This window comes from Salmo trutta, chromosome 7, assembly GCF_901001165.1.
Source record: "Salmo trutta chromosome 7, fSalTru1.1, whole genome shotgun sequence".
In the NCBI taxonomy this organism is placed as follows: Eukaryota; Metazoa; Chordata; class Actinopteri; order Salmoniformes; family Salmonidae; genus Salmo; species Salmo trutta.
The window spans coordinates 44482889-44507384 of NC_042963.1; the positions used below are offsets into that span (position 1 = coordinate 44482889).

Sequence of the window (24496 nt, forward strand, 5' to 3'; positions counted from 1 at the left end):
TGAGTGTCTGAACTGTGTGCCAACTGATTGAACAGACAGTTAAGTATCTTCAACACCTCTCACAAAGACCAATACTGATGTAGTCAATCTCTCCTCAACTTTGAACCAGGAGAGACTGACATGCATGTTACTGGCACTTTCACTTCGTGTACATCTAAGTGTGATACGTGCTGCTTTATTCTGGACCAACTGCAATTTACCTATGTCCTTCTTTGCCGCACATGACCACACAGATGGGCAGTAGTCCAGGTGTGACAAAACTAGGGCCTGTAGGACCTGTCTGGTTGACTGAGATGTCAAGAAGGCAGAGCAATGCCCTATCATGGACAGACCTCTTCCCATTTTAGCAACCATTGAGTGTATATGTTTTGACCATGACAGCTTTCTATCTAGGGTTACAGCCAGCAGTTTAGTCTCCTCAACTTGCTCAAGAGCCGCATAATTCAATAATAGATCTAAACGAGGTTTAGCATTGAGTGAGTGATTTGTCCCAAAAACAATGCTTTTTTGTTTTTTAGATATTTAGCTTCATTAGCTATCTGGCTGTCAGACGATCCTGCAGGTGAAGAAGCCGGATGTGGAGGTCCTGGGTTGGCATGGTAACACGTGGTCTGCGGTTGTGAGGCCGGTTCGACGTACTGCCAAAGTCTCTAAAATGACAGCTTATGTTAGAGAAATTAACATTCAATTCTCTGCCAACAGCTCTGGTGGACATTTCTGCAGTCAGCATGCCAATTGCACACTACCTCAACTTGAGACTTGTGTGACAAAACTGCACATTTTAGGGTGGCCTTTTATTGTCCCCAGCACAAGGTGCACCTGTGTAATGAAGATGCTGTTTAATCAGTTTCTTGATATGCCACACCTGTCAGGTGGATGGATTATCTTGGTAAAGGATAAATGCTCACTAACAGGGATATAAACACATTTGTGCATCAAATATGAGAGAAATAAGCTTTTTGTGGCTATGGAACATTTCTAGGATCTTTTATTTCAGCTCATGAAACATGGGACCAACACTTTACATGTTGCATTTTTGTTCAGTGTAGATTCCATGTCACAATACATTGACAAATTGATTCAACCCGTTCGTGCCCAGTGGAACAGAACCTTTCAGTTTGACAATTCTCATGGTTGGCTTACATTATCACCATATATTCTTATCCAGAGAATTTTGTAAGAGTAATTAGGGTTAAGTGCATTGCTCAAGGGCACAGCGACAGATTTTTCACCTAGTCAGCTCAGGGATTTGAACCAGCAACCTTTCAGTTACTGGCCCAACACTCCTAACCACTAGGCTACCTGCCACCGAGTAGAACTGTTTACCTTGGATATAAACCTTTTTTTTATGCAGAACCAGTGGTCCTGGAGGCTGTGCTCTGTGTGTTGACTACCTAAGTAGGCGAGGAGGAAGAAACAGATGAGAACAATTTCCTGTGGCGAAGAGAGGGGATTGTTTTTGTCACTGCATCAGGGCCTGGGGGTTGTTCCATGGTTAGCGGGATGAGGTGCAACAGACACCTCAGCAGGTAGGGGCATCAGCCTGGCTCCAGAGCCGCAGAGGAGGGGGTACCTGGGTAATGTGTTGTTGTTAAACAGGGTTGTCTCACCAGCAGCAGGCTAGCGAGCAGGCCATGACATCATTCCAAACAGTGTTGCCAGCTGGGAAGGCCCATTAGATGAGAGCTGTGTCTGAATAACACTACAACATGTTTAAGAAAAAATCCAGGGGCATTATGGGAGATAAAAGCATCTAGACCTCCATTAATGCCAGAGACAGAGGGGTTTTGTAAAATGGAGAGATGGGGTGAGATTTGTGAAAACCTTAATGAGTTACAGGAATTCTGCCTCCCCCTTGTGGGGATAAAGATGAACTGCCAGTTGATCACACATTTACCACATTAGCAACGTGTGATCTGACCTGATGTTTTAGGGGTAAGCCTTGAGTACAAAAAGAATCCTAAGGGTTTACTCACAGGCTTACTGACAATCTGCGTCTATAAGAGGAACTGATCCAATATTACTTTAGATCTCTGTGTATATGGACTGATGTCCTTAAACAAGTGTATCTTAATGTAGCTCAGTAGTCTCAGACTGTACTGAAGAGTCAAGGTCCTGACGTGGTTACCATCTCCTTGGAGGACTGATACGACAATTAATCATAATGTGTGGGGAAAGAACACCAATTTTAAAGCTTTCTGAGGACAATAATTTGTTCAGTGTAAAAGCTTTGTACTCGGGTTCATTGCTTGTAGAAAGTCAAGAAAAGTCATTTTAGATGCTGGAGCTGCGGTCTGTGGTCTTTGTAAATCCTTCAACGTCACTACTCAAATGAGTTTCCCTCTAGGGACGTTCAGCTCCTTAGACAATGGGAACAATGCACTGTGAGACCCTGACATTTATTCACTGAACTAGTCGAAAATGTCACACACTGACTCCCATCTCCCTCACATGCAGGTTCCTACTGAAAGTATCTATTCTTCATTCAGGGTTGTAAACTAATGTTCCCCTCAAGAAACAAATTCCAAGTTGTAATTTATTGGGTTTTATTTCACCAAAATTCTGCATAACTACATTCAATGGCATTCTTCGTAACATGATTCAAACTGCTGTGCCTTCAGAAACTTCCGGGGCTAATCATCACATTTCATCTCAGAGAAATGCATCTGGTAAAAGAAGCATCAGGAGTGTATCAACTTATGTCAACTCCTTCATTATGTTCCTTTTGACTGTTCAAATCAATCACATTTTCCCCTTCATTAGCTTCAAATATGGGTTACTGAACATACCAATGATATTATTTCAACAAATGGGAGTGCCTTTTGTCTCTTAGCGATAAAAGTTACAATGACGACGATTCTAAGCATCAACTAGATTGTTTGTGCTTGATAAAGGCAAAGATGTTCAACTCATAGGCTACATTTTAATTCCTTTTCAGGTCTCATCGTTGTTTAGTGAAACGTTACTGTGACTAAATCTAGTAGTGGAAGAATGTTTTACCAATGTATGTGTAGAGCAGAAAAAGTTGACATTTTATGTAGTATTACAGAGCAAATCACACAGATTCTCTAAATGTCTTTGCATTTGGGCTTTTTACATGGTTTATCATACTTCCTTTGGAATATTACGCTTAAACGTAAAAATAATGGTTTCATATTTTTGTAGAAAAATAGTTAAATCATTTTTTTCAAACTAGGTAGAAACAGTTGGTATCCATTTCAAGACACCTACCCAGTCAAACTAATGGACTAGATACTGACTATGCATTTGCATCTTTTTATAATTTTGAGTATGACTCATAATTTGTTAAAAAGCAGTTATTCTAATATTTTAAATATTAATATTGCATGCTTAACAAAGTATTTGCATTGATACTGCAGTTTTGTGGGGTCAGGAACTCAGGATATATGAGAAAGTGCTCTGTTCATCTAATATCAGACTAAACTAATAACTTCCCTACATCGTGATAGATCAAACTGTATTTTATTTTTTATCATCATATTAAACCTGATTCTGTCACCATTTCTAAATGTAAAAACCTTTCCAATGCTATGTCATTATTAGATATTCAATATCAGCAATATCACAGTAATACAAATCAAGTCTGGTTACATGTTTTGGTGGTGGTTGATCTACACTAAACTGCACTGATTAACTCAACTAGTAGCATATACATGGTAAAGAGCCCTATCCATCACATTTTCCTTGTTTTGAAATCCAGGCAATTCAGTAAATACTAGTAAAACATAGCATTATCCATCATTTTGCTTATGTTATGACCCAGTGAGTATTTCTGTATGTGCATATACCAGCATATGCACTTACATTAATTAATACATTAGAAATGTGGTCATGTTTTACACTAGATGATCCTGGTAGTTAGACATCTAAGTGTTGGTACCCTTGAAATATTTGAAAATAGGATTCAAAACAATCAGACCATCCTTCAAATTCGAAATGCATTAAAGCAAGTCAACATGTAAAGAAAATGGTGTCAAAATATACACAGAAAATATCTCTCTCTCTCACTGCTTGTAAAAGTATCTTCAATAATTAATGCTGTCATGTTACATAATAGATTGAATAAATACTCCTGTGGCCCATCCAACACATCTGGTTATTACCACTCTGTCCACTGAATGAATATGACCCAATATAAGTCAGAATCTCCAAATACAAATACATAATAACACTTGCAAGTAAAGAACCATTGTAAGATCATTTGTGTGCTGCAATATATGACTCTATTCAGCTTTTCATAATCATGGTTAGTAGACAAACCTCATGAACATATGAATGACAGAACAGGTGTTTTTCTACTGTAATCTGATGGGTTGAAGGTCATGGGTACATTTCAAAAATACAGAATGACAATGCCAATCACACCAAAGCTTTTCTTGCACAAATGTTTTCCCTTAAATTAAGGTGAGCGCACAAGATACACTCATTAAATGTTTTACTCATTCAAAATAAGAAGTAATGCACAAAAGTAAATGACAAAGCACACAAATATCCAAAAACTGAAACAGCTCAAGACGAGTTAGATACTATTTTTTTGTAATTTTAAAAAATACACATAAACCATCAGTAGTAGGTAAAACTCTTCTTTCCATGAAAGAATTTGGATCATCAAAAAGCACAGTTAGTCCAGCTCTGTCGTTGGATGGTGTGGACCAGGGCAGAGGCTGTATGTGGCATTACCATGGGGGATGCTGCTGCTCTACTCTAGGCCATCCTCCGCTGGCTGGTGGCAGTTGACATGGAGGCTGTGAGGCCTGTGTGACCTGGGGCTCAAAGACCATCGAGGGCCTGGATGGGCTGAGGAGGCAGGCCAGAGGCCAGCAGGGGCCAGGGGTGACAGCGAGGGCAGGGTGCTCTTGTCCAGGGGTACTCACTGTGAGGGAGGGAGGCCCTACTCAACCGATAAGACACCTGGAAGACAAAGAGAAAGAAATGTAACGAAAGGAAATGAGCCACAAAAACCCAAGTCATTGATCAAAAATGCTGTCTTGTGTTAAGTGTGTGTGCCTACCAAGATATATGCTGTTTCCACTCAGTGCCAGAGATCAGGTAATCTCAACAAATGGTTTCTAAATGACACGGGTTCTGAAAAGAGAAGAGACTGGTTTAAACAAGGACTAATAGTGAGGAATCCAAATCAAACAATCTGTGTTATACAAGCTAAATATAAAAGGACATTGTTCTGGTTCAGATACTAACAGTATTTACAGTATCATTCCACTGGTGTGGGATGTCCTCAGGTTCTGGTGGGTAGGACATCCAGGATGGGCTTCCGTATGACGATGGTGGAGACATGACAAAGTAGTCAGAGTAACCAGGGTGGTTGGCTGATATGGCGTAGACTGCTGTCATTGGGTTTCCTGTAGAGATGAGCAGTGTGTTTAGCCAATCAGAGGCTTAACTGAGTGAACTGAAGCAATTTGACAGAAAACTATATATATATATATATATATATATATATATATATATATATATAAATAAATATATAGCTGAAGTCGGAAGTTTACATACACTTAGGTTGGAGTCATTAAAACTTGTTTTTCAACCACTCCACAATTGTCTTGTTTTGGCAAGTCGGTTAGGACATCTACTTTGTGCATGACACAAGTAATTTTTCCAACAATTGTTTACAGACAGATAATTTCACTTATAATTCACTGTATCACAATTCCAGTGGGTCAGAAGTTTCCATACACTAAGTTGACTGTGCCTTTAAACATCTTGGAATATTCCATAAAACGATGTCACGGGTTTAGAAGCCTCTGATAGGCTAATTGACATCATTTGAGTCAATTGGAGGTGTACCCGTGGAGGTATTTCAAGGCCTACCTTCAAACTCAGTGCCTCTTTGCTTGACATCATGGGAAAATCTAAAGAAATCAGCCAAGACCTCAGAAAAAAATAATTTGACCACAAGTCTGGTTCATCCTTGGGAGCAATTTCCAAACACCTGAAGGTACAACGTTCATCTGTACAAACAATAGTACGCAAGTATAAACACCATGGGACCACACAGCCGTCATACCGCTCAGGAAGGAGACGCGTTCTGTCTCCTAGAGATAAACGTACTTTGGTGTGAAAAGTGCAAATCAATCCCAGAACAACAGCAAAGGACCTTGTGAAGACGCTGGAGGAAACAGGTACAAAAGTATCTATATCCACAGTAAAACAAGTCCTTTATCGACATAACCTGAAAGGCCGCTCCAAAACCGCCATAAAATAGCCAGACTACGGTTTGCAACTGCACATGGGGACAAAGATTGTACTTTTTGGAGAAATGTCCTCTGGTCTGATGAAACAAAAATAGAACTGTTTGGCCATGATGGCCATCGTTATGTTTGGAGGAAAAAGGGGGAGGCTTGCAAGCCGAAGAACACCATCCCAACCGTGAAGCACAGGGGTGGCAGCATCATGTTGTGGGGGTGCTTTGCTGCAGGAGGAACTGGTACACTTCACAAAATAGATGGCATCATGAAAAAGGAAAAGTATGTGGATATATTGAAGCAACATCTCAAGACATCAGTCAGAAAGTTAAAGCTTGGTCGCAAATGGGTCTTCCAAATGGACAATGACACCAACATACTTCCAAAGTTGTGGCAAAATGGCTTAAGGATGACAAAGTCAAGGTATTGGAGTGGCCATCACAAAGCCCTGACCTCAATCCTATAGAACATTTGTGGGCAGAACTGAAAAAGCATGTGCAAGCAAGGAGGCCTACAAACCTGACACAGTTACACCAGGTCTTTCAGGAGGATGGGGCCAAAATTCCCCCAACTTATTGTGGGAAGCTTGTGGAAGGCTACACGAAACGTTTGACCCAAGTTAAACAATTTAAAGGCAATGCTACCAAATACTAATTGAGTGTATGTAAACTTCTGACCCACTGGGAATATGATGAAAGAAATACAACCTGAAATAAATCATTCTCTCCACTATTATTCTGACATTTCACATTCTTAAAATAAAGTGGTGATCCTAACTGACCTCTCAGACAGGGAATTTGTACTAGGATTAAATGTCAGGAATTGTGAAAAACTGAGTTTAAATGTATTTGGCTGAGGTGTATGTAAACTTCCGACTTCAACTGTATATATATATATATACGTACACTAGTGTCCAAAAGTTTGGGCTCACTTAGATATGTCCTTGTTTTTTAAAGAAAATCCCATTTTTGTCCATTAAAATAACATCAAATTGATCAGAAATACAGTGTAGACATTGTTATTGTTGTAAATGACTATTGTAGCTGGAAACGGCAGATTATTTATGGATTATCTATATAGGCGTACAGAGGCCCATTACAAGCAATCATCACTCTTGTGTTCCAATAGCACGTTGTGTTAGCTAATCCAAATTTAAGGCTAATTGATCATTAGAAAACCCTTTTGCAATCATGCTAGCACAGCTGAAAACTGTTGTGCTGTTTAAAGAAGCAATACAACTGGCCTTCTTTAGACTAGTTGAGTATCTGGAGCATCATCAGCATTTGTGGGTTCGATTACAGTCTCAAAATGGCCAGAATGGCCTTATAGGCAGAGTTCCTCTGTCCAGTGTCTGTGTTCCTTTGGCCATCTTAATCTTTTTTATTTTTGGCCAGTCTGAGATATGTCTTTTTCTTTGCAACTCTGCCTAGAAGGCCAGCATCCCAGAGTCGCCTCTGGGATGCCTTGAGACTGGTGTTTTGCGGGTGCTATTTAATGAAGCTGCCAGTTGAGGACTTGTGAGTCGTCTATTTCTCAAACTAGACACTCTAATGTACTTGTCCCCTTGCTCAGTTGTGCACCGGGCCCTCCCACTCCTCTTTCTATTCTGGCTAGAGCTAGTTTGCACTGTTCTATGAAGGGAGTAGTACACAGCGTTGTACGAGATCTTTAGTTTCTTGGCAATTTCTCGCATGGAATAGCCTTCATTTCTCAGAACAAGAATAGACTGACGAGTTTCAGAAAAAAGTTATTTGTTTCTGCCCATTTTGATCCTGTAATCAAACCCACAACTGCTGATGCTCCAGATACTCAACTAGTCTAAAGAAGGCCAGTTTTATTGCTTCTTTAATCAGGACAACAGTTTTCAGCTGTGCTAACATAATTGCAAAAGGGTTTTCTAATGTGCAATTAGCCTTTTAAAATGGTAAACTTGGATTAACTAACACAACGTGCCATTGAAACACAGGAGTGATGGTTGCTGATAATGGGCCTGTGTATGCCTGTGTAGATAATCCATTAAAAAAAAAATCTGCCGTTTCCAGCTACAATAGTCATTTACAACATCAACAATGTATTTCTGATCAATTTGATGTTATTTTAATGGACTTGGCTTTTCTTTCAAAACAAGGACATTTGTAAGTGACCCCAAAATTTTGAACGGTAGTGTATATACACAGTGCATTTGGAAACTATTCAAACCCTTTGACCTTTCCCACATTTTGTTACAGCGTTACTCTAAAATGGATTAAATCGGTTATTTTCTTCTCATCAATCTACACACAATACCCCATAATGACAATGCAAATAACAAGTTTAGAAATTTTTGCAAATGTATAACAAATAAAAACTAAAATATTAAGTAAGTATTCAGACCCTTTACTCAGTACTTTGTTGAAGCACCTTTGGCAGCGATTACAGCCTTGAGTCTTCTTGGTTATGAATCTACAAGCTTGGCACACCTTTATTTGGGTGTGCCATTCTTATCTGCAGATCATCACATGCTCCATCCGGTAAGATGGGGAGAGTCGCTGCACAGCTATTTTCAGGTCTCTCCAGAGATGTTTGATCGGGATCAAGTCCAGGCACTGGCTGGGCCACTCAAGGACATTTAGAGACTAGTCCCAAAGCCACTCCTGCGTTGTCTTGGCTGTATTCTTGGGGTCGTTGTCCTTTTGGAAGGTGAACCTTTGCCCCAGTCTGAGGTCCAGAGTGCACTGCAGCAGGTTTTCATCAAAGATCTCTCTGTACTTTGCCCCGGTCATCTTTCTCTCGATCCTGACTAGTCTCCCAGTCCCTGCCACTGAAAAACATCCCCACAGCATGATGTTGCCACCACCATGCTTCACCGTAGGGATGGTGCCAAATTTCCTCCAGACGTGACACTTGGTATTCAGGCCACTGAGTTCAATCTTGGTTTCATTAGACCAGAGAATCTTGTATCTCATGGTCTGAGAGTCCATTAGGGGCCATTAGGCAAACTCCAAGCGGGCTGTCATGTACCTTTTACTGAGGAGGGGCTTCTGTCTAGCAATTCTACAATAAAAGCCTGATTAGTTGAGTGCTGCAGAGATGGTTGTTCTTTTGGAAGGTTCTCCCATCTCAACAGAGGAACTCTGGAGCTCTGTCAGAGTGACCATCGGGTTCTTGGTCACCTCTCTGACCAAGGCCCTTCTCCCCCGATTGCTCAGTTTGGCTGGGCGGACAGCTTTAGGAAGAGTCTTGGTGGTTCCAAACTTCTTCCATTTAAGAATGATGGAGGCCACTGTATTCTTGGGGACCTTTAATGCTGCGGACATTTTTTGGTACCCTTCCCCATATTTGTGCCTCTACACAATCCTGTCTCGGAGCTCTACAGACAATTCCTTTGACCTCATGGCTTGGTTTTTGCTCTGACATGCACTGTCAACTGTGGGACCTTATATAGACAGGTGTGTGCCTTTCCAAATCATGCCCAATCAATTGAATTTAGATCAGTTGGACTCCAGTCAAGTTGTAGATGTGTCTCAAGGATGATCAATGGAAACAGGATGTACCTGAGCTCAATTTCAAGTCTCATAACAATGGGTCTGAATACTTATATACATTTGTTTTTTCTGTTTTTATTTGTCATAAATAAGCAAACATTTCTAAAAAACCTGTTTTCGCTTTGTCATTATGGGGTATTGTGTGTAGATTGCTGACAAAAAACAATTATTTAATCAATTTCAGAATAAGGCTATAACGTAACAAAATGTGGAAAAAGTCAAGGGGTCTGAATACTTTCCGAAGGCATTGTATATGATGCACTTGAGATACACATACAGTACCAGTCAAAAGTTTGGACACACCTACTCATTCCAGGGTTTTTCTTAATTTTTTACTATTTTCTACATTGTAGAATAATAGTGAAGACATCAAAACTATGAAGTAACAAATATGAAATCATGTAGTAACCAAAAAAGTGTTAAACAAATCAAAATCTGTTATATTTGATATTCTTCAAAGTAGCCACCCTTTGCCTTGATGACAGCTTTGCACACTATTGGCATTCTCTCAACCAGCTTCACCTGGAATACTTTTCCAATAGTCTTGAAGCAGTTCCCACATATGCTGAGCACTTGTTGGCTGCTTTTCCTTCACTCTGCGGTCCAACTCAAAACAAACCACCTCACTTGGGTTGAGGTCAGGTGATTGTGGAGGCCAGGTCATCTGATGCAGCACTCCATCACTCTCCTTCTTGGACAAATAGCCCTTACACAGCCTGGAGGTGTGTTGGGTTATTGTTCTGTTGAAAAACAAATCATATTCCCACTAAGCACAAAACAGATGGGATGGCGTATCATTGCAGAATGCTGTGGTAGGAATCCTGGTTAAGTGTGCCTTTAATTCGAAATAAAAATCACTGACAGTGTCAACAGCAAAGCATACCCACATCATCACACCTCTTCCTCCATGCTTCACGGTGGAAACCACACATGCAGAGATCATCCGTTCACCTATTCTGCATCTCACAAAGACACGGCGGTTGGAACCAAAAATATGGACTCATCAGACCAAAGGACAGATTTCCACCGGTCTAATGTCCAGTGCTCGTGTTTCTTGGCCCAAGCAAGTCTCTTCTTATTATTGGTGTCCTTTAGTAGTGGTTTCTTTGCAGCAATTCGACCATGAAGGCCTGATTCACCCAGTCTCATCTGAACAGTTGATGTTGAGATGTGTCTGTTACTTGAACTCTGAAGAATTTATTTGGGCTGCAATTTCTGAGGTGCAGTTAACTCTAATGAACGTATCCTCTGCATCAGAGGTAACTCTGGGTCTTCCATTCCTGTGGTAGTCCTCATGAGAGCCAGTTTCATCATAGCGCTTGATGGTTTTTGCGACTACACTTGAAGAAACTTTCAAAGTTCTTGAAGTTTTCCGTATTGACTGACCTTCATATCTTAAAGTAATGATGGACTGTCGTTTCTCTTTGCTTATTTGAGCTGTTCTTTCCATAATATGGACTTAGGGCTATCTTCTGTATACCTCCCCTACCTTGTCACAACACAACTGAATGGCTCAAACGCATTAAGAAGGAAAGAAATTCCACAAATTAACTTTTAAAAAGGCACACCTGTTAATTGAAATCCGTTCCAGGTGACGACCTCATGAAGCTGGTTGAGAGAATGCCAAGAGTGTGATAAACTGTCATCAAGTGAAAGGGTGGCTACTTTGAAGAATCTCAAATATAACATATATTTTGATTTGTTTAACACTTTTTTGGTTACTACATGATTCATAAATAAATATGTGTAATTTCATAGTTTTGATGTAATAAAGAAAAACCCTGGAATGAGTAGGTGTGTCCAAACTTTTGACTGGTACTTTGTGTATTTACATTAGCATTTACAGTGAGCACCATAATTCATTGGACAGTGACCATTTTTTTGTTATTTTGGTGCTGTACTCTAGCACTTTGAGGTTGAAAAGATACAATGAAAATGAGGGTGAAGTGCAGACTGTCAGCTTTAATTTGAGGGTATTTTCATACATATCGGATGAACCGTTTAGAAATGACAGCACCTTTTGTACATGGTCCCACCATTTTAAGGTACTACAAGTATTTGTTGAATTGGCTTCACAGATGTGTGTCGTTAGGCAGGTATATTCATTTGTGTCGTTAGTGAATGCAGGAGAGCTGTTCATGAATAGTATTGATTCTAGACTTTGCTATTGTCTTTGGAGGTTGTTGTTGGGGTGTGACAACATGAGGAAGACAGCAGTGTGGATGCAAATGAAGATGGCCGTCATAAGGCTCAGAAATGAAAATCAATCAATCAGGAACATTGCAAAAACCCTGGGCATGCCCAAGTCAACAATTTGGGTCATCATTAACAAGAAAAAAACAACCAGTGAACTCAATTATGTCAAAAGACCCGGTAGACTGAGGAAGACCACTGTAGTGGATGACTGGAGAATACCCTCTATGTTGAAGAAAACCCCCCTGACAACAGCCCAACAGATCAAAAACACTCTCCTGGATGCAGGTATAGATGTGTCAAAGTATACCATACGTAGAAGACTACACCAGCAGACTACAGAGGGTACACTACAAGATGCAAACCACTGATAAGCCTGAAGAACAGAAAGGCGAGATTACAGTTTGCTGAAAAGCACCTAAAAGAGCCCCAAGAGTTCTGGAAAAAAAGTATTGTGGAAAGATTAACATGTACCAGAGTGATGGAAAGAGGAAAGTGTGGAGAAAAAAAAGACATGCCCATGATCCAAAGCATACCACTTCATCCGTGAAACATGGTGGAGGGGGTGTTATGGCTTAGGCCTGTATGGCTGCCAGTGGAACAGGCTCACTTGTCTTCATCGATGATGTGACTGCAGACAGAAGTAGAACAATGAATTCTGAAGTCTACAGAAATATTTTATCTGCTCAGATAAAACCAAATGCCTCCAAACTCATTGGATGGCATGTCATCATGCAACAAGACAATGACCCTAAACATACTGCTAGAGCAACAAAGGGAATTTTGATGGCCGAAAAGTGGAAAATTCTTGACTGGCCGAGTCATTCACCGGATCTGAATCCAATTAAACATGCATTTTACATGGTGAAGAGGAGACTGAAGGCAATAAGTCCCCGAAACAAGCAGGAAATGAAGATGGCTGCAGTACACGCCTGGCAGAGCAGCACCAGGGAAGATACTCAGCGTCTGGTGATGTCGATGCATCGCAGACTTCAAGCAGTCATTGCATGCAAAGGATATGCGACCAAATATTAACAATGATTACTTTATTCTACATTATGTTAAACTGTCCAATGTTTTTTGATGCCCGAAAATGGGGGGGACTATGTACAAAAGCTTCTATAATTTCTAAACGGTTCATCCGATATGTATGAAAATACCCTCAAATTAAAGCTGACAGTCTGCACTTCACCCTCATTGTCATTGTATCCTTTCAAACTCAAAGTGCTAGAGTACAGAACCAAAATAACAAAAAAATGGTCACTGTCCAATGAATTATGGTGCTCACTGTATATGTACTAGTCCATATCTGAATAATTATATCATATTTCATATTTTGACCTGAGTAGCTGGTCATGGACTGGTCAACAGTGACAGCAGGGAAGGGCGCTCTGTTGATAGGCAAGTAGGTGGCACCATTGTGCTGATTCTGTATCTCAGATGCCTCAGAAATGCGAGGTTTCAGGCTGATGTCGGGTGTAGAACTGCAGAAGGGGGGACAAAGACAAAATTAGCTTTTACAACAAATTTCCTGCAATTCTACACATTGTGACATAGGGTAGAGAGAAATGTTTAGCAATTTTTAATATGATATATGAGTGAGACTGACTAACAAAATCAATGGGGGCCCCCAGCTGGTAATTCGACCATGATTACTAAGTTTAGATAGCTTACCAATCTAAAAGATGTTTGCTGACATGGGCTAATTGAGTGACTATCAGTGACTGATATAACAAGAGAAAAACTGCTGATGAACAACCAAATTACACAATTGCACCTTATGTATTTTACTATTGTAACTTGCAACATAAGATGAGTAAAACAAAACAGAAATGGATTGATGAAAGGGCCTTGAAAAGCAGGGTTTGCCCATCCCTGTTTTAAATGATGCAGAATAAAAGTAGAGTAGATCTCAACACATGAGCAGTATAACATCAGTACAAAAAAGTTAGGATGGGAAACGCTACAAGGATACAGTACGCTAGTTACAAGTAGAAAAAAAGTATACTGAGCAAAAATATAAACGCAACATGTAAAGTGTTGGTCCCATGCTTCATGTGCTGATATAAAAGATCCCGGTAATTTTACATATGCACAAAAAGCTTATTTCTCTAAAATTTGGTTCACAAATGTATTTACATCCCTGTTAGTAAGCATTTCTCCTTCCAAGATAATCCATCCACCTGACAGGTGTGACATATCAAGAAGCTGATTAAACAGCAATATTCACTGCACAGCTGCACCTTGCACTGGGGACAATAAAAGGCCACTAAAATGTGCAGTTTTGTCACACAACACAATGCCACAGATGTCTCAAGTTTTGAGGGAACGTACAATTGGCATGCTGACTGCAGGAATGTCCACCAGAGCTGTTGCCAGAGAATTTAATGTACATTTCTCTACCATTAGCCGCCTCCAACGTTGTTTTAGAGGATTTTGCAGTACTTTCAACCGGCCTCACAACCGCAGACCACGTTTAACCACGCCAGCCTAGGACCTCCACATCCGGCTTCTTCACCTACGGGATCATCTGACACCAGCCATCCGGACTGCTGATGAAACTGTGGGTTTGCATAACCAAAGTTTCTGACAGTTTGTACCGAACTTCTATATCAGGGAAGCTGACTACAGTTTGGCGTCGTAACCGAATTCAGTGGGCAAATGCTCACCTTCAATAGCGCTGGCATGCTGGAGAAGTGTGCTCTTCACTGATGAATCCCGGTTTCAACTGTACCGGGCAGATGGCAGACGTGTGTATGGCATTGTGTAAGAGAGCGGTTTGCTGATGTCAACGTTTTGAACAGAGTGCCCCATGGAGGCGGTGGGGTTATGGTATGGGCAGCCATAAACTACGGACAACAAACACAATTGCATTTTATCAATGGCAATCTGAATGCACAGAGATACCGTGACAAGATCCTGAGGCCAATTGTCGTGCCATTCATCCACTGCCATCACCTCATGTTTCAACATGATAATGCACAGCCCCATGTCGCAAGGATCTGTTCACAATTCCTGGAAGCTGAAAATGTCCCAGTTCTTCCATGACCTGCATACTCAAACATGTCACCCATTGAGCATGTTTGGGATACACTGGATCGAAGTGTACGACAGCGTATTCCAGTTCCCATCAATATCCAGCAACTTCGCACAGCCATTGAAGAGGAGTGGGATAACATTCCACAGGCCACAATCAACAGACTGATCAACTCTATGCGAATGAGATGTGTCGCACTTCATGAGGCAAATTGTGGTCACACCAGATACTGAGTGGTTTTCTGATCCACACCCCTACTTTTTTCAGATATCTGTGACCAACAGATGCAGATATGTATTCCCAGTCATGTGAAATCCATAGATTAGGGCCTAATGAATTCATTTCAATTGACTGATTTCCTTATATGAACTGTATCTCAGTAAAATCTTTGAATTGTTGCATGTTGCGTTTAGATTGTTGTTCATTGTAGTAGGTTGAGCATGTTTAGCATTGTGTGGATGTGAATATATTGGAATGAATGTTATAAGCATCCATTTACTGTCTTTCTGACAGCTTGAAGGGAGGAGGAGGGAGTTTCGTACCGCCTCATTGAGGTCCCGGGAGGTGGTCCAGGTCTGGAGGGGATCAGAGTGGGCGGAGGTCCAATGCCCATGTCAGGAAGCTGAGTGAACCTGAAGCCCTGCAGCACCAAACACAACACACAGACACAGTTCAATCAGTGTGTGGGTGTTTAAACATAATGTCCTATACAGATACTATCTTATTATGTAGATTTTCTAAAATAGCATTCAGGATTTTTGTTTAAAACACCACCGTAAACATACAGACATTTTTTGGGGTTCTTTATTGCATGATCTAATCAATGCACTCACAGGCTTGGGTAAGCTACACTGGTGTATTTCCGGCCCGTAGGCAGAACCATGCTGGCGGCCTCCTCCGCATGGGTGGTTCATGGTGCCAGGGGCACTGGTCACTCCCTCGGAGTAGGGGCTGGTGTGACTGGGGTTGTAGGAACTGTGGAGGTGGGGGTGAATGTGGGGGTGATGGTGGTTGGAGGGCGGGGCCTCGTCTGGGGCGAGCCCAAAGGCATTACCCAGCAGGAGCTGCATCTGCTGGCGGACCTCGCCGATTGAAGGCTGAGAGCTCAGAGTGGACGAGTCCGAGAGACCCTTAACCTGATGGCTTCCACCATAACCCAAGGAGCTCATCAGTCGGTCCACGTTGGTCTCCTCAAACGGCTCCACCTGACACACAGGAAGGCGGGGACACACACACACACACAGGGTTATCCATTTGCAATTTAAAAGCTCAGCACATTCAGAGCTACACTGAACAAAAATATAAACGCAACATGTAAAGTGCTGAACCCATGTTTCATGAGCTGAAATAAAAAACGTACAAAAAACGTATTTCTCTCAAATTTTGCACACAAATTTGTTTACATCCCTGTTAGTCAGCTTTTCTCCTTTGCAAAGAAAATCCATCCACCTGACTGGTGTGGCATATCAAGAAGCTGATTAAACAGCATGATCATTACACAGGTGCACCTTGTGCTGGGGACAATAAAAGGCCACTTTAAAATGTGCAGTTGTGTCATACAACACAATGCCACAGATGTCTCAAGTGTTAAGGGAGTGTGCAATTGGCATGCTGACTGCAAGAAATGCTGAGGAATATTTCTATCTGTAATAAAGCCCTTTTGTGGGGAAAAACTCATTCTGATTGGCTGGGCCTGGCTCCCCAGTGTCCCCAGTGGGGTGCCCACCCACTGGGGGGCACCCCTGCCCAATCATGTGAAAGCCATAGATTAGGGCTTAATTAATTTATTTCAATTGACTGATGGCCTTATATTGCTTCTACACCTGCATTGCTTGCTGTTTGGGGTTTTAGGCTGGGTTTCTGTACAGCACTTTGAGATATCAGCTGATGTAAGAAGGGCTTTATAAATACATTTGATTTATATTACTGTAACTCAGTAAAATCTTTGAAATTGTTGCATGTTGCGTATACATTTTTGTTCAGTATATTAACTGGTATCAAATTTCACATCTGAATCACTGAACAGGCTATAATCATATTAACGGTCACTAACATTCAGCAATGTAGTGCCTGTGCAGGCAGCATAAAATGATAGCTCTAATAACGAGCTCCATCGCTGTGCTAGATGGAGGTTTTAAAGTTTGGATGAAGGTAATCCTCTTCATTTGAGCCATAGAGCTTAGAATAAGGATTGGGAGAGATAGGCATTTTGGGACAGGCTTTGTTCTAGGGTTTTCTTTAGGTTATTGCACCCCAGTATCAGAACGTATCTATGCTCAACCCCTTTTGCCCATGCATTGACTCCAGTAGTATGGTGTACATTTCAGGACAGGGATGTGTAACTCTAGTCCTCGGCGGCCTGATCGGTGTCACACTTTTGCCCCAGCTACTAACACAACTGACTCCAATAATCAATTCATCGTGATCTTTAGCTTGGAATGCAATGAGTTTAATCAGCCTTGTTTGCTAGGGATGGGGAAAAAGTGTGTCACCACTCCGGCCCGTGAGGACTGGAATTGACCATCCCTGTTTTACATCTCATTGATGTCTTAAAATGGACACTGTTCAGCAGTGATACTCAGTGGGGCCTCACGTCATAGCCGCTGTTGCGGATCCCTCTTCTAGACCTCTCTCTGAGGACCAGCAGGTCCATCTCCGTCTCCACGGGGCCAGGGCTGCTGGCGGCCAGGGACTGACGGCTCCAGTAGGCTGGCTCTCTGGATGGGGGATGCCTGAAATAGGGATATCATAGTCGCCATCGTCATGACAATCGGCGTCATAATCCTCATCATCCGCACCAGTAAAAATGTCCCTGCTCTGCAGCACAGGTTTGCACCATCATAGGAATATTTCAGACATTTCGAATGTGTATTTCAAATCAAAGTTGCTTGGTCACATACACAGATTTTCAGATGTTTCCAACAGTACAGCAATATCCACCAATACAATACACATCATCCAGAAAAATACTAAAATAAGTTACAGTTGGAAGTTGGAAGTTTACATACACTTAGGTTGGAGTCATTAAAACTCGTTTTTCAACCACTCCACAAATTTCTTGTTAACAAACTATAGTTTTGGCAAGTCGGTTAGGATATCTACTTTGTGCATGACACAAGTAATTTTTCCAACAATTGTTTACAGACAGATTATTTCACTTATAATTCACTGTATCACAATTCCAGTGGGTCAGAAGTTTACATACACTCAGTTGACTGTGCCTTTAAACAGCTTGGAAAATTTCAGAAAATGATGTCATGGCTTTAGAAGCCTCTGATAGGCTAATTGACATCATTTGAGTCAATTGGAGGTGTACCTGTGGATGTATTTCAAGGCCTACCTTCAAACTCAGTGCCTCTTTTTTTGACATCATGGGAAAATCAAAAGAAATCAGCCAAGACCAAAAAAAAAAAATTGTAGACCTCCACAAGTCTGGTTCATCCTCGGGAGCAATTTCCGAATGCCTGAAGGATCCACGTTCATCTGTACAAACAATAGTACGCAAGTATAAACACCATGGGACCATGCAGCTGTCATACAGCTGAGGAAGGAGACGCATTCTGTCTCCAAGAGATGAACGTACTATGGTGCGAAAAGTGCAAATCAATCCCAGAACAACAGCAAAGGATCTTGTGAAGATCTATCTATATCCACAGTAAAACGAGTCCTACATCGACATAACCTGAAAGGCGGCTCAGCAAGGAAGAACCCACTGCTCCAAAACTGCCATAAAAAAGCCAGACTACGGTTTGCAACGGCACATGGGGACAAAGATCGTACTTTTTGGAGAAATGTCCTCTGGTCTGATGAAACAAAAATAGAACTGTTTGGCCATAATGACCATCGTTACGTTCGGAGGAAAAAGGGAGAGGCTTGCAAGCCGAAGATCACCATCCCAACCGTGAAGCACAGGGGTGGCAGCATCATGTTGTGGGGGTGCTTTGCTGCAGGAGGGACTGGTGCACTAGATGGCATCATGAGGGAGGAAAATTTGGTGGATATATTGAAGCAACATCTCAAGACATCAGTCAGGAAGTTAAAGCTTGGTCGCAAATGGGTCTTCCAAATGGACAATGACCCCAAGCATACTTCCAAAGTTATGGCAAAATGGTTTAAGGAGAACAAAGTCAAGGTATAGGAGGGGCCATCACAAAGCCCTGACCTCAATCCTTTTGAACATTTGTGGGCAGAACTGAAAAAGCATATGCGAGCAAGGAGGCCTACAAACCTGACTCAGTTACACTTGCTCTGTCAGGAGGAATGGGTCAAAATTCACCCCTTATTGTGGGAAGCTTGTGGAAGGCTACCCGAAACGTTTGACCCAAGTTAAACAACTTAAAGGCAATGCTGCCAAATACTAATTGAGTGTATGTAAACTTCTGACTGAAATAAAAGCTGAAATAAATCACTCTCTCTACTATTATTCTGACATTTCACATTCTTAAAATAAAGTGGTGATCCTAACTGACCTAAAACAGGGAATTTTTACTAGAATTAAATGTCAATAATTGTGAAAAACTGAGTTTAAATGTATTTGGCTATGGTGTATGTAAACTTCCGACTGTATATAACTGTATATAGGATGAGCCATGACTAGAATACAGTATATACAGTGTACATATAAAGTGGGTGAAACAGTACATAAACATTATTAAAGTGACTAGTGTTCATTACATAAGTTGTTACATGATTGCAAACAAACTTGATGCTTGGCATCCCCCTGCAAGAGATTTTGTCACATTAACGATGTACCGGTGCTGCAGTCACCGGTACATGTTGGCATTCTGAAAAGTCCCTTTTAAACCAGTGGGTCTGTTTACGCTGAACATCCACTGTACACCCACTGAACACCCACTCAAACATGAAAGCAATGCTTCCTGTATAGCGTAATGTATGTCTTTTGGCATATTACATAATGTGGATGCAAAAAGAGGCATTTCTCTGTCTGCTCCCCCACCTCCTGATGTGGCATCCTGCATAGGATGCCCGCTTCTCCTCAGCAGTCATTGGCTCCTTGGCATTCTCATGCCTGCTGTGCCTCTCTCTGGGGTTGAATGGGTGGATGGCATTGTCTGTAACAGGGAAATCACAGTAGCCTTTTCTGTTGGCTTTCTGCCGTTGTTTGTTCCTGTAGTGTTCGATGTCGGACTTCTGCTTGAGCCCCACATTTGCCTGTAGACGAAGTCATTTGTATTACATTAGTATTGATTCTAGTTTGACATTACTTGGTATTTGAAGTAAACGTGGTGAGGTATCTACTGAGGTCCCTTTTCTCTATAAACAAACAATCGGTTCCAAATCCATTCCTACTTCCCATTGGCCCAAACCCTTTGATGTCTGCAGCAATATAGTTCTACTTCTACACTGCTTTTACAGTACACATCTAGAACATTCATCTTTAGAATCTTCATCTGGCGTCTCACCTCCCCATTGAGGACGACTGAGTCCTGGCTGTGACTGGAGGAGGATGGGTAGGAGTATGTGGGCTGGGCCGCCATTGGCTTGATGGTGATGAGTCGCAGTGAGCCAGTGTGGTCCTCATAGGGATCTGCTGGGATGAGAGGACATTGCTAATTAGCACAGCACTAGCTAGCCCAGCTATGACTGATACTGCTGTGAGCACTTCACTGATTGACGTCATATGGCGGTTGGCTACAGTGGGGTTAATGGTGTATTCGTCTCTCATCAGCACCAATCACACAGAGCAGATGTTGTTCTAGGTTAACTGCTTCAGTGCTCAGATCACTGTGTATATACTGTATACATGGGAAAAGTATTAATGTATGAAAACTAGAAAATATAGGAGATGCCTTATACCCAAGGGAAAGTAAATGGCATTCTAAATGTACGTCTAATAATTTTCTACTTCCCCCGAGGAATTTGCAGTTGTACGACGTTATAATACGTCGTACCAATAAATGTTGGGTAACCATTGCTAGACGGTTGAAAATGAAAGCTTTCTAGATGCCACAGTAACAATATTGTCTGGACATTGTCTCAACATCATTTCTGAAATTGAGACACTTACTGTAATGCAGTGTGTAATCTAACCTTGCACTATTAAGGCATATCAATCATCATAGACAACTTCCAAACAACAATGGAAACATTGTGTACAAATGCAATTCTACCAGACTGTCACCTTTGATTTTATGCATCCAGTAAAGTAAATATCTGAAGTTCAAGAACAATGAGGACTTTCAGTGGCTGCCACTGCATCATCCTTTTATCATTCATCAGACCCTTCCTCACATCCCCACTCACACTGCCTGAGTGTTACAGCTCCTTTTATCATTCATCAGACCCTTCCTCACATCCCCACTCACACTGCCTGAGTGTTACAGCTACTTTTATCATTCATCAGACCCTTCCTCACATCCCCACTCACACTGCCTGAGTGTTACAGCTACTGCAGTTAGATAGGAGGGAAATAGAAAGATGCTTGTGTGTGTGTGTTTCCATGGTGCATACCGTGTGTGGGGGGGGGGCGGCCTGCACTCCATGCATCCCTGCATATATAGTAAGTGCTTATTTTTCATTTACAATTCATTAGTTCTCTCTAATGGCTGTATAGCGTATCAAGCCAATGTGAGGACACAATATTGTGGTGGGCAGCAGTTGGGACAAGCAGCAGTACAGTAGCCGGAGTATGGCCTCTCCCCTCTCTCTCACCATTCCTCTTGTGTAGTAGATCCTCCTTGGCGTTGTTCTGTGCCACAGGCCTCCGTACCATCGAGCTCTTGCCCGTGTTGAGTTTCCCGGATTCGTTGCTTGTAACCGAGCCGTCCTCGCTTGGCAACCTGCCGCGGGTAACCATAGCAACAGAGGCAGGCAGTGGTAAGCTTTGTGCATACAGTATTATCCAAGGGTAATGCTGCTATCACACAGCCCCCTGGCCAGTTCTAACCTGTGAAATCTGACTGCAGTATGTGACAGACAAGGTTGGCAGGTTTTTTTTTTTTAACATAATCCGTTACAGTTACCATAGTTACCTGCCCAAAATGTGTAATCAGTAACAACTTTTGGATTACCCAAACTCAGTAATGTTACTTTTAGATTACAGCATTAGAAGACAAAAAAAATGTCCTTTAAACGCATTTGGTGCGTCATCATAGTGGTCTCAGACTCGATCAGGTGGAACAAAATTCAACTGGCACCTTTTTTCAATGATGAATTGAATGTCATTGAGAAAACAGAGAAGTTGTCATGTCTTTTTTCACAAACAATCATCTAGTTTTTCAAAAGTATCTGTAATCTGATTGCAATATTTTTTCATGGTAACGCATATGATTACAATTAGTTTTTTTGCAATCGGATTACATAGAACATATCACTGTCCAACCCTGGTGACAGAGACACCTCTAAAGGCTGTGTTCAATCTAAAGCTATGTGCTTCACAACAAGGCCACAGGCTGGAACAACGGGAGATACTATCTTAATGTCAAACTATCTCCCCTGGTATCTTTTCAGGGATAACCAACAGACTGGCACCAGTGACTAAAACAGGAGCCTGATGTATGTCAGATAAGACAGCCAGGAACACACACCCATTATGTCAGCTCATATCAACATTGCTCTTCAGAATGTTTGTATCAGATTATTCTTAATCCCTTATGGACAGACTACTTAAACATAATCGAGCATCTGACCAAAGACGTGATTTTAGTTCTGGGTTAACCAAGATTAGATTATTCTAAGGGTGTAATGCATTCAGAAATACTAAATGGAATCAGCATTCGCAATCATGAGGCTTCTATAATGAGGTACAGTTCTACTCCTGTGATACATGGTCAGACAGAGAGAGGGAGGAGAGGGAGGGGGACAGAGAGAGAACAGATTGAGGATGTGTGTGTTCCTGTCAACCTGAGCCCAGAGGAACACTGAATCAAACATGGCCCCGGAAGGATCTCTCCAGGCTGTGTAGCTCACTCACTCCATGCCCTCTGTTCAGCCTCTTCACTTTACACCACTATGTCTCTCTCCATGCCCAGTGTTCAGCCTCTTCACTTTACACCACTATGTCTCTCTCCATGCCCAGTGTTCAGCCTCTTTACTTTACACCACTATGTCTCTCTCCATGCCCAGTGTTCAGCCTCTTCACTTTACACCACTATGTCTCTCTCCATGCCCTCTGTTCAGCCTCTTCACTTTACACCACTATGTCTCTCTCCATGCCCAGTGTTCAGCCTCTTCACTTTACACCACTATGTCTCTCTCCATGCCCAGTGTTCAGCCTCTTTACTTTACACCACTATGTCTCTCTCCATGCCCAGTGTTCAGCCTCTTTACTTTACACCACTATGTCTCTCTCCATGCCCAGTGTTCAGCCTCTTCACTTTACACCACTATGTCTCTCTCCATGCCCAGTGTTCAGCCTCTTCACTTTACACCACTATGTCTCTCTCCATGCCCAGTGTTCAGCCTCTTCACTTTACACCACTATGTCTCTCTCCATGCCCAGTGTTCAGCCTCTTCACTTTACACCACTATGTCTCTCTCCATGCCCTCTGTTCAGCCTCTTTACTTTACACCACTATGTCTCTCTCCATGCCCAGTGTTCAGCCTCTTTACTTTACACCACTATGTCTCTCTCCATGCCCAGTGTTCAGCCTCTTCACTTTACACCACTATGTCTCTCTCCATGCCCAGTGTTCAGCCTCTTTACTTTACACCACTGTCTCTCTCCATGCCCAGTGTTCAGCCTCTTCACTTTACACCACTATGTCTCTCTCCATGCCCAGTGTTCAGCCTCTTTACTTTACACCACTATGTCTCTCTCCATGCCCAGTGTTCAGCCTCTTCACTTTACACCACTATGTCTCTCTCCATGCCCAGTGTTCAGCCTCTTCACTTTACACCACTATGTCTCTCTCCATGCCCAGTGTTCAGCCTCTTCACTTTACACCACTATGTCTCTCTCCATGCCCAGTGTTCAGCCTCTTTACTTTACACCACTATGTCTCTCTCCATGCCCTCTGTTCAGCCTCTTCACTTTACACCACTATGTCTCTCTCCATGCCCAGTGTTCAGCCTCTTTACTTTACACCACTATGTCTCTCTCCATGCCCTCTGTTCAGCCTCTTCACTTTACACCACTATGTCTCTCTCCATGCCCAGTGTTCAGCCTCTTCACTTTACACCACTATGTCTCTCTCCATGCCCAGTGTTCAGCCTCTTTACTTTACACCACTATGTCTCTCTCCATGCCCAGTGTTCAGCCTCTTTACTTTACACCACTATGTCTCTCTCCATGCCCTCTGTTCAGCCTCTTTACTTTACACCACTATGTCTCTCTCCATGCCCAGTGTTCAGCCTCTTTACTTTACACCACTATGTCTCTCTCCATGCCCAGTGTTCAGCCTCTTTACTTTACACCACTATGTCTCTCTCCATGCCCTCTGTTCAGCCTCTTTACTTTACACCACTATGTCTCTCTCCATGCCCAGTGTTCAGCCTCTTTACTTTACACCACTATGTCTCTCTCCATGCCCAGTGTTCAGCCTCTTTACTTTACACCA

General features: G+C 42.0%; 1 protein-coding gene across 4 annotated transcripts in view; it reads right to left on the minus strand.

The window, feature by feature from the left end:
• Nucleotides 1-2529: 2529 nt before the first annotated feature.
• LOC115197484 (UPF0606 protein KIAA1549L) overlaps nucleotides 2530-24496 on the minus strand; it is a 44009-nt gene continuing 22042 nt past the window's right edge. For 2 of the 4 annotated variants that reach the window (XM_029759062.1, XM_029759059.1), the window contains 10 exons: nucleotides 21651-21778; nucleotides 20402-20529; nucleotides 19936-20150; nucleotides 17572-17710; nucleotides 15812-16183; nucleotides 15521-15618; nucleotides 13283-13425; nucleotides 5221-5381; nucleotides 5033-5106; nucleotides 2530-4932 (listed from right to left, as the gene is read on the minus strand). In XM_029759062.1, the coding sequence (XP_029614922.1) occupies nucleotides 5077-5106; nucleotides 5221-5381; nucleotides 13283-13425; nucleotides 15521-15618; nucleotides 15812-16183; nucleotides 17572-17710; nucleotides 19936-20150; nucleotides 20402-20529; nucleotides 21651-21778 (1414 nt within the window). In that variant the 3' untranslated portion in view covers nucleotides 2530-4932; nucleotides 5033-5076. The remainder of the gene's footprint in view (nucleotides 4933-5032; nucleotides 5107-5220; nucleotides 5382-13282; nucleotides 13426-15520; nucleotides 15619-15811; nucleotides 16184-17571; nucleotides 17711-19935; nucleotides 20151-20401; nucleotides 20530-21650; nucleotides 21779-24496) is intronic. The other 2 variants (XM_029759060.1, XM_029759061.1) reach the window with 2 other exon arrangements.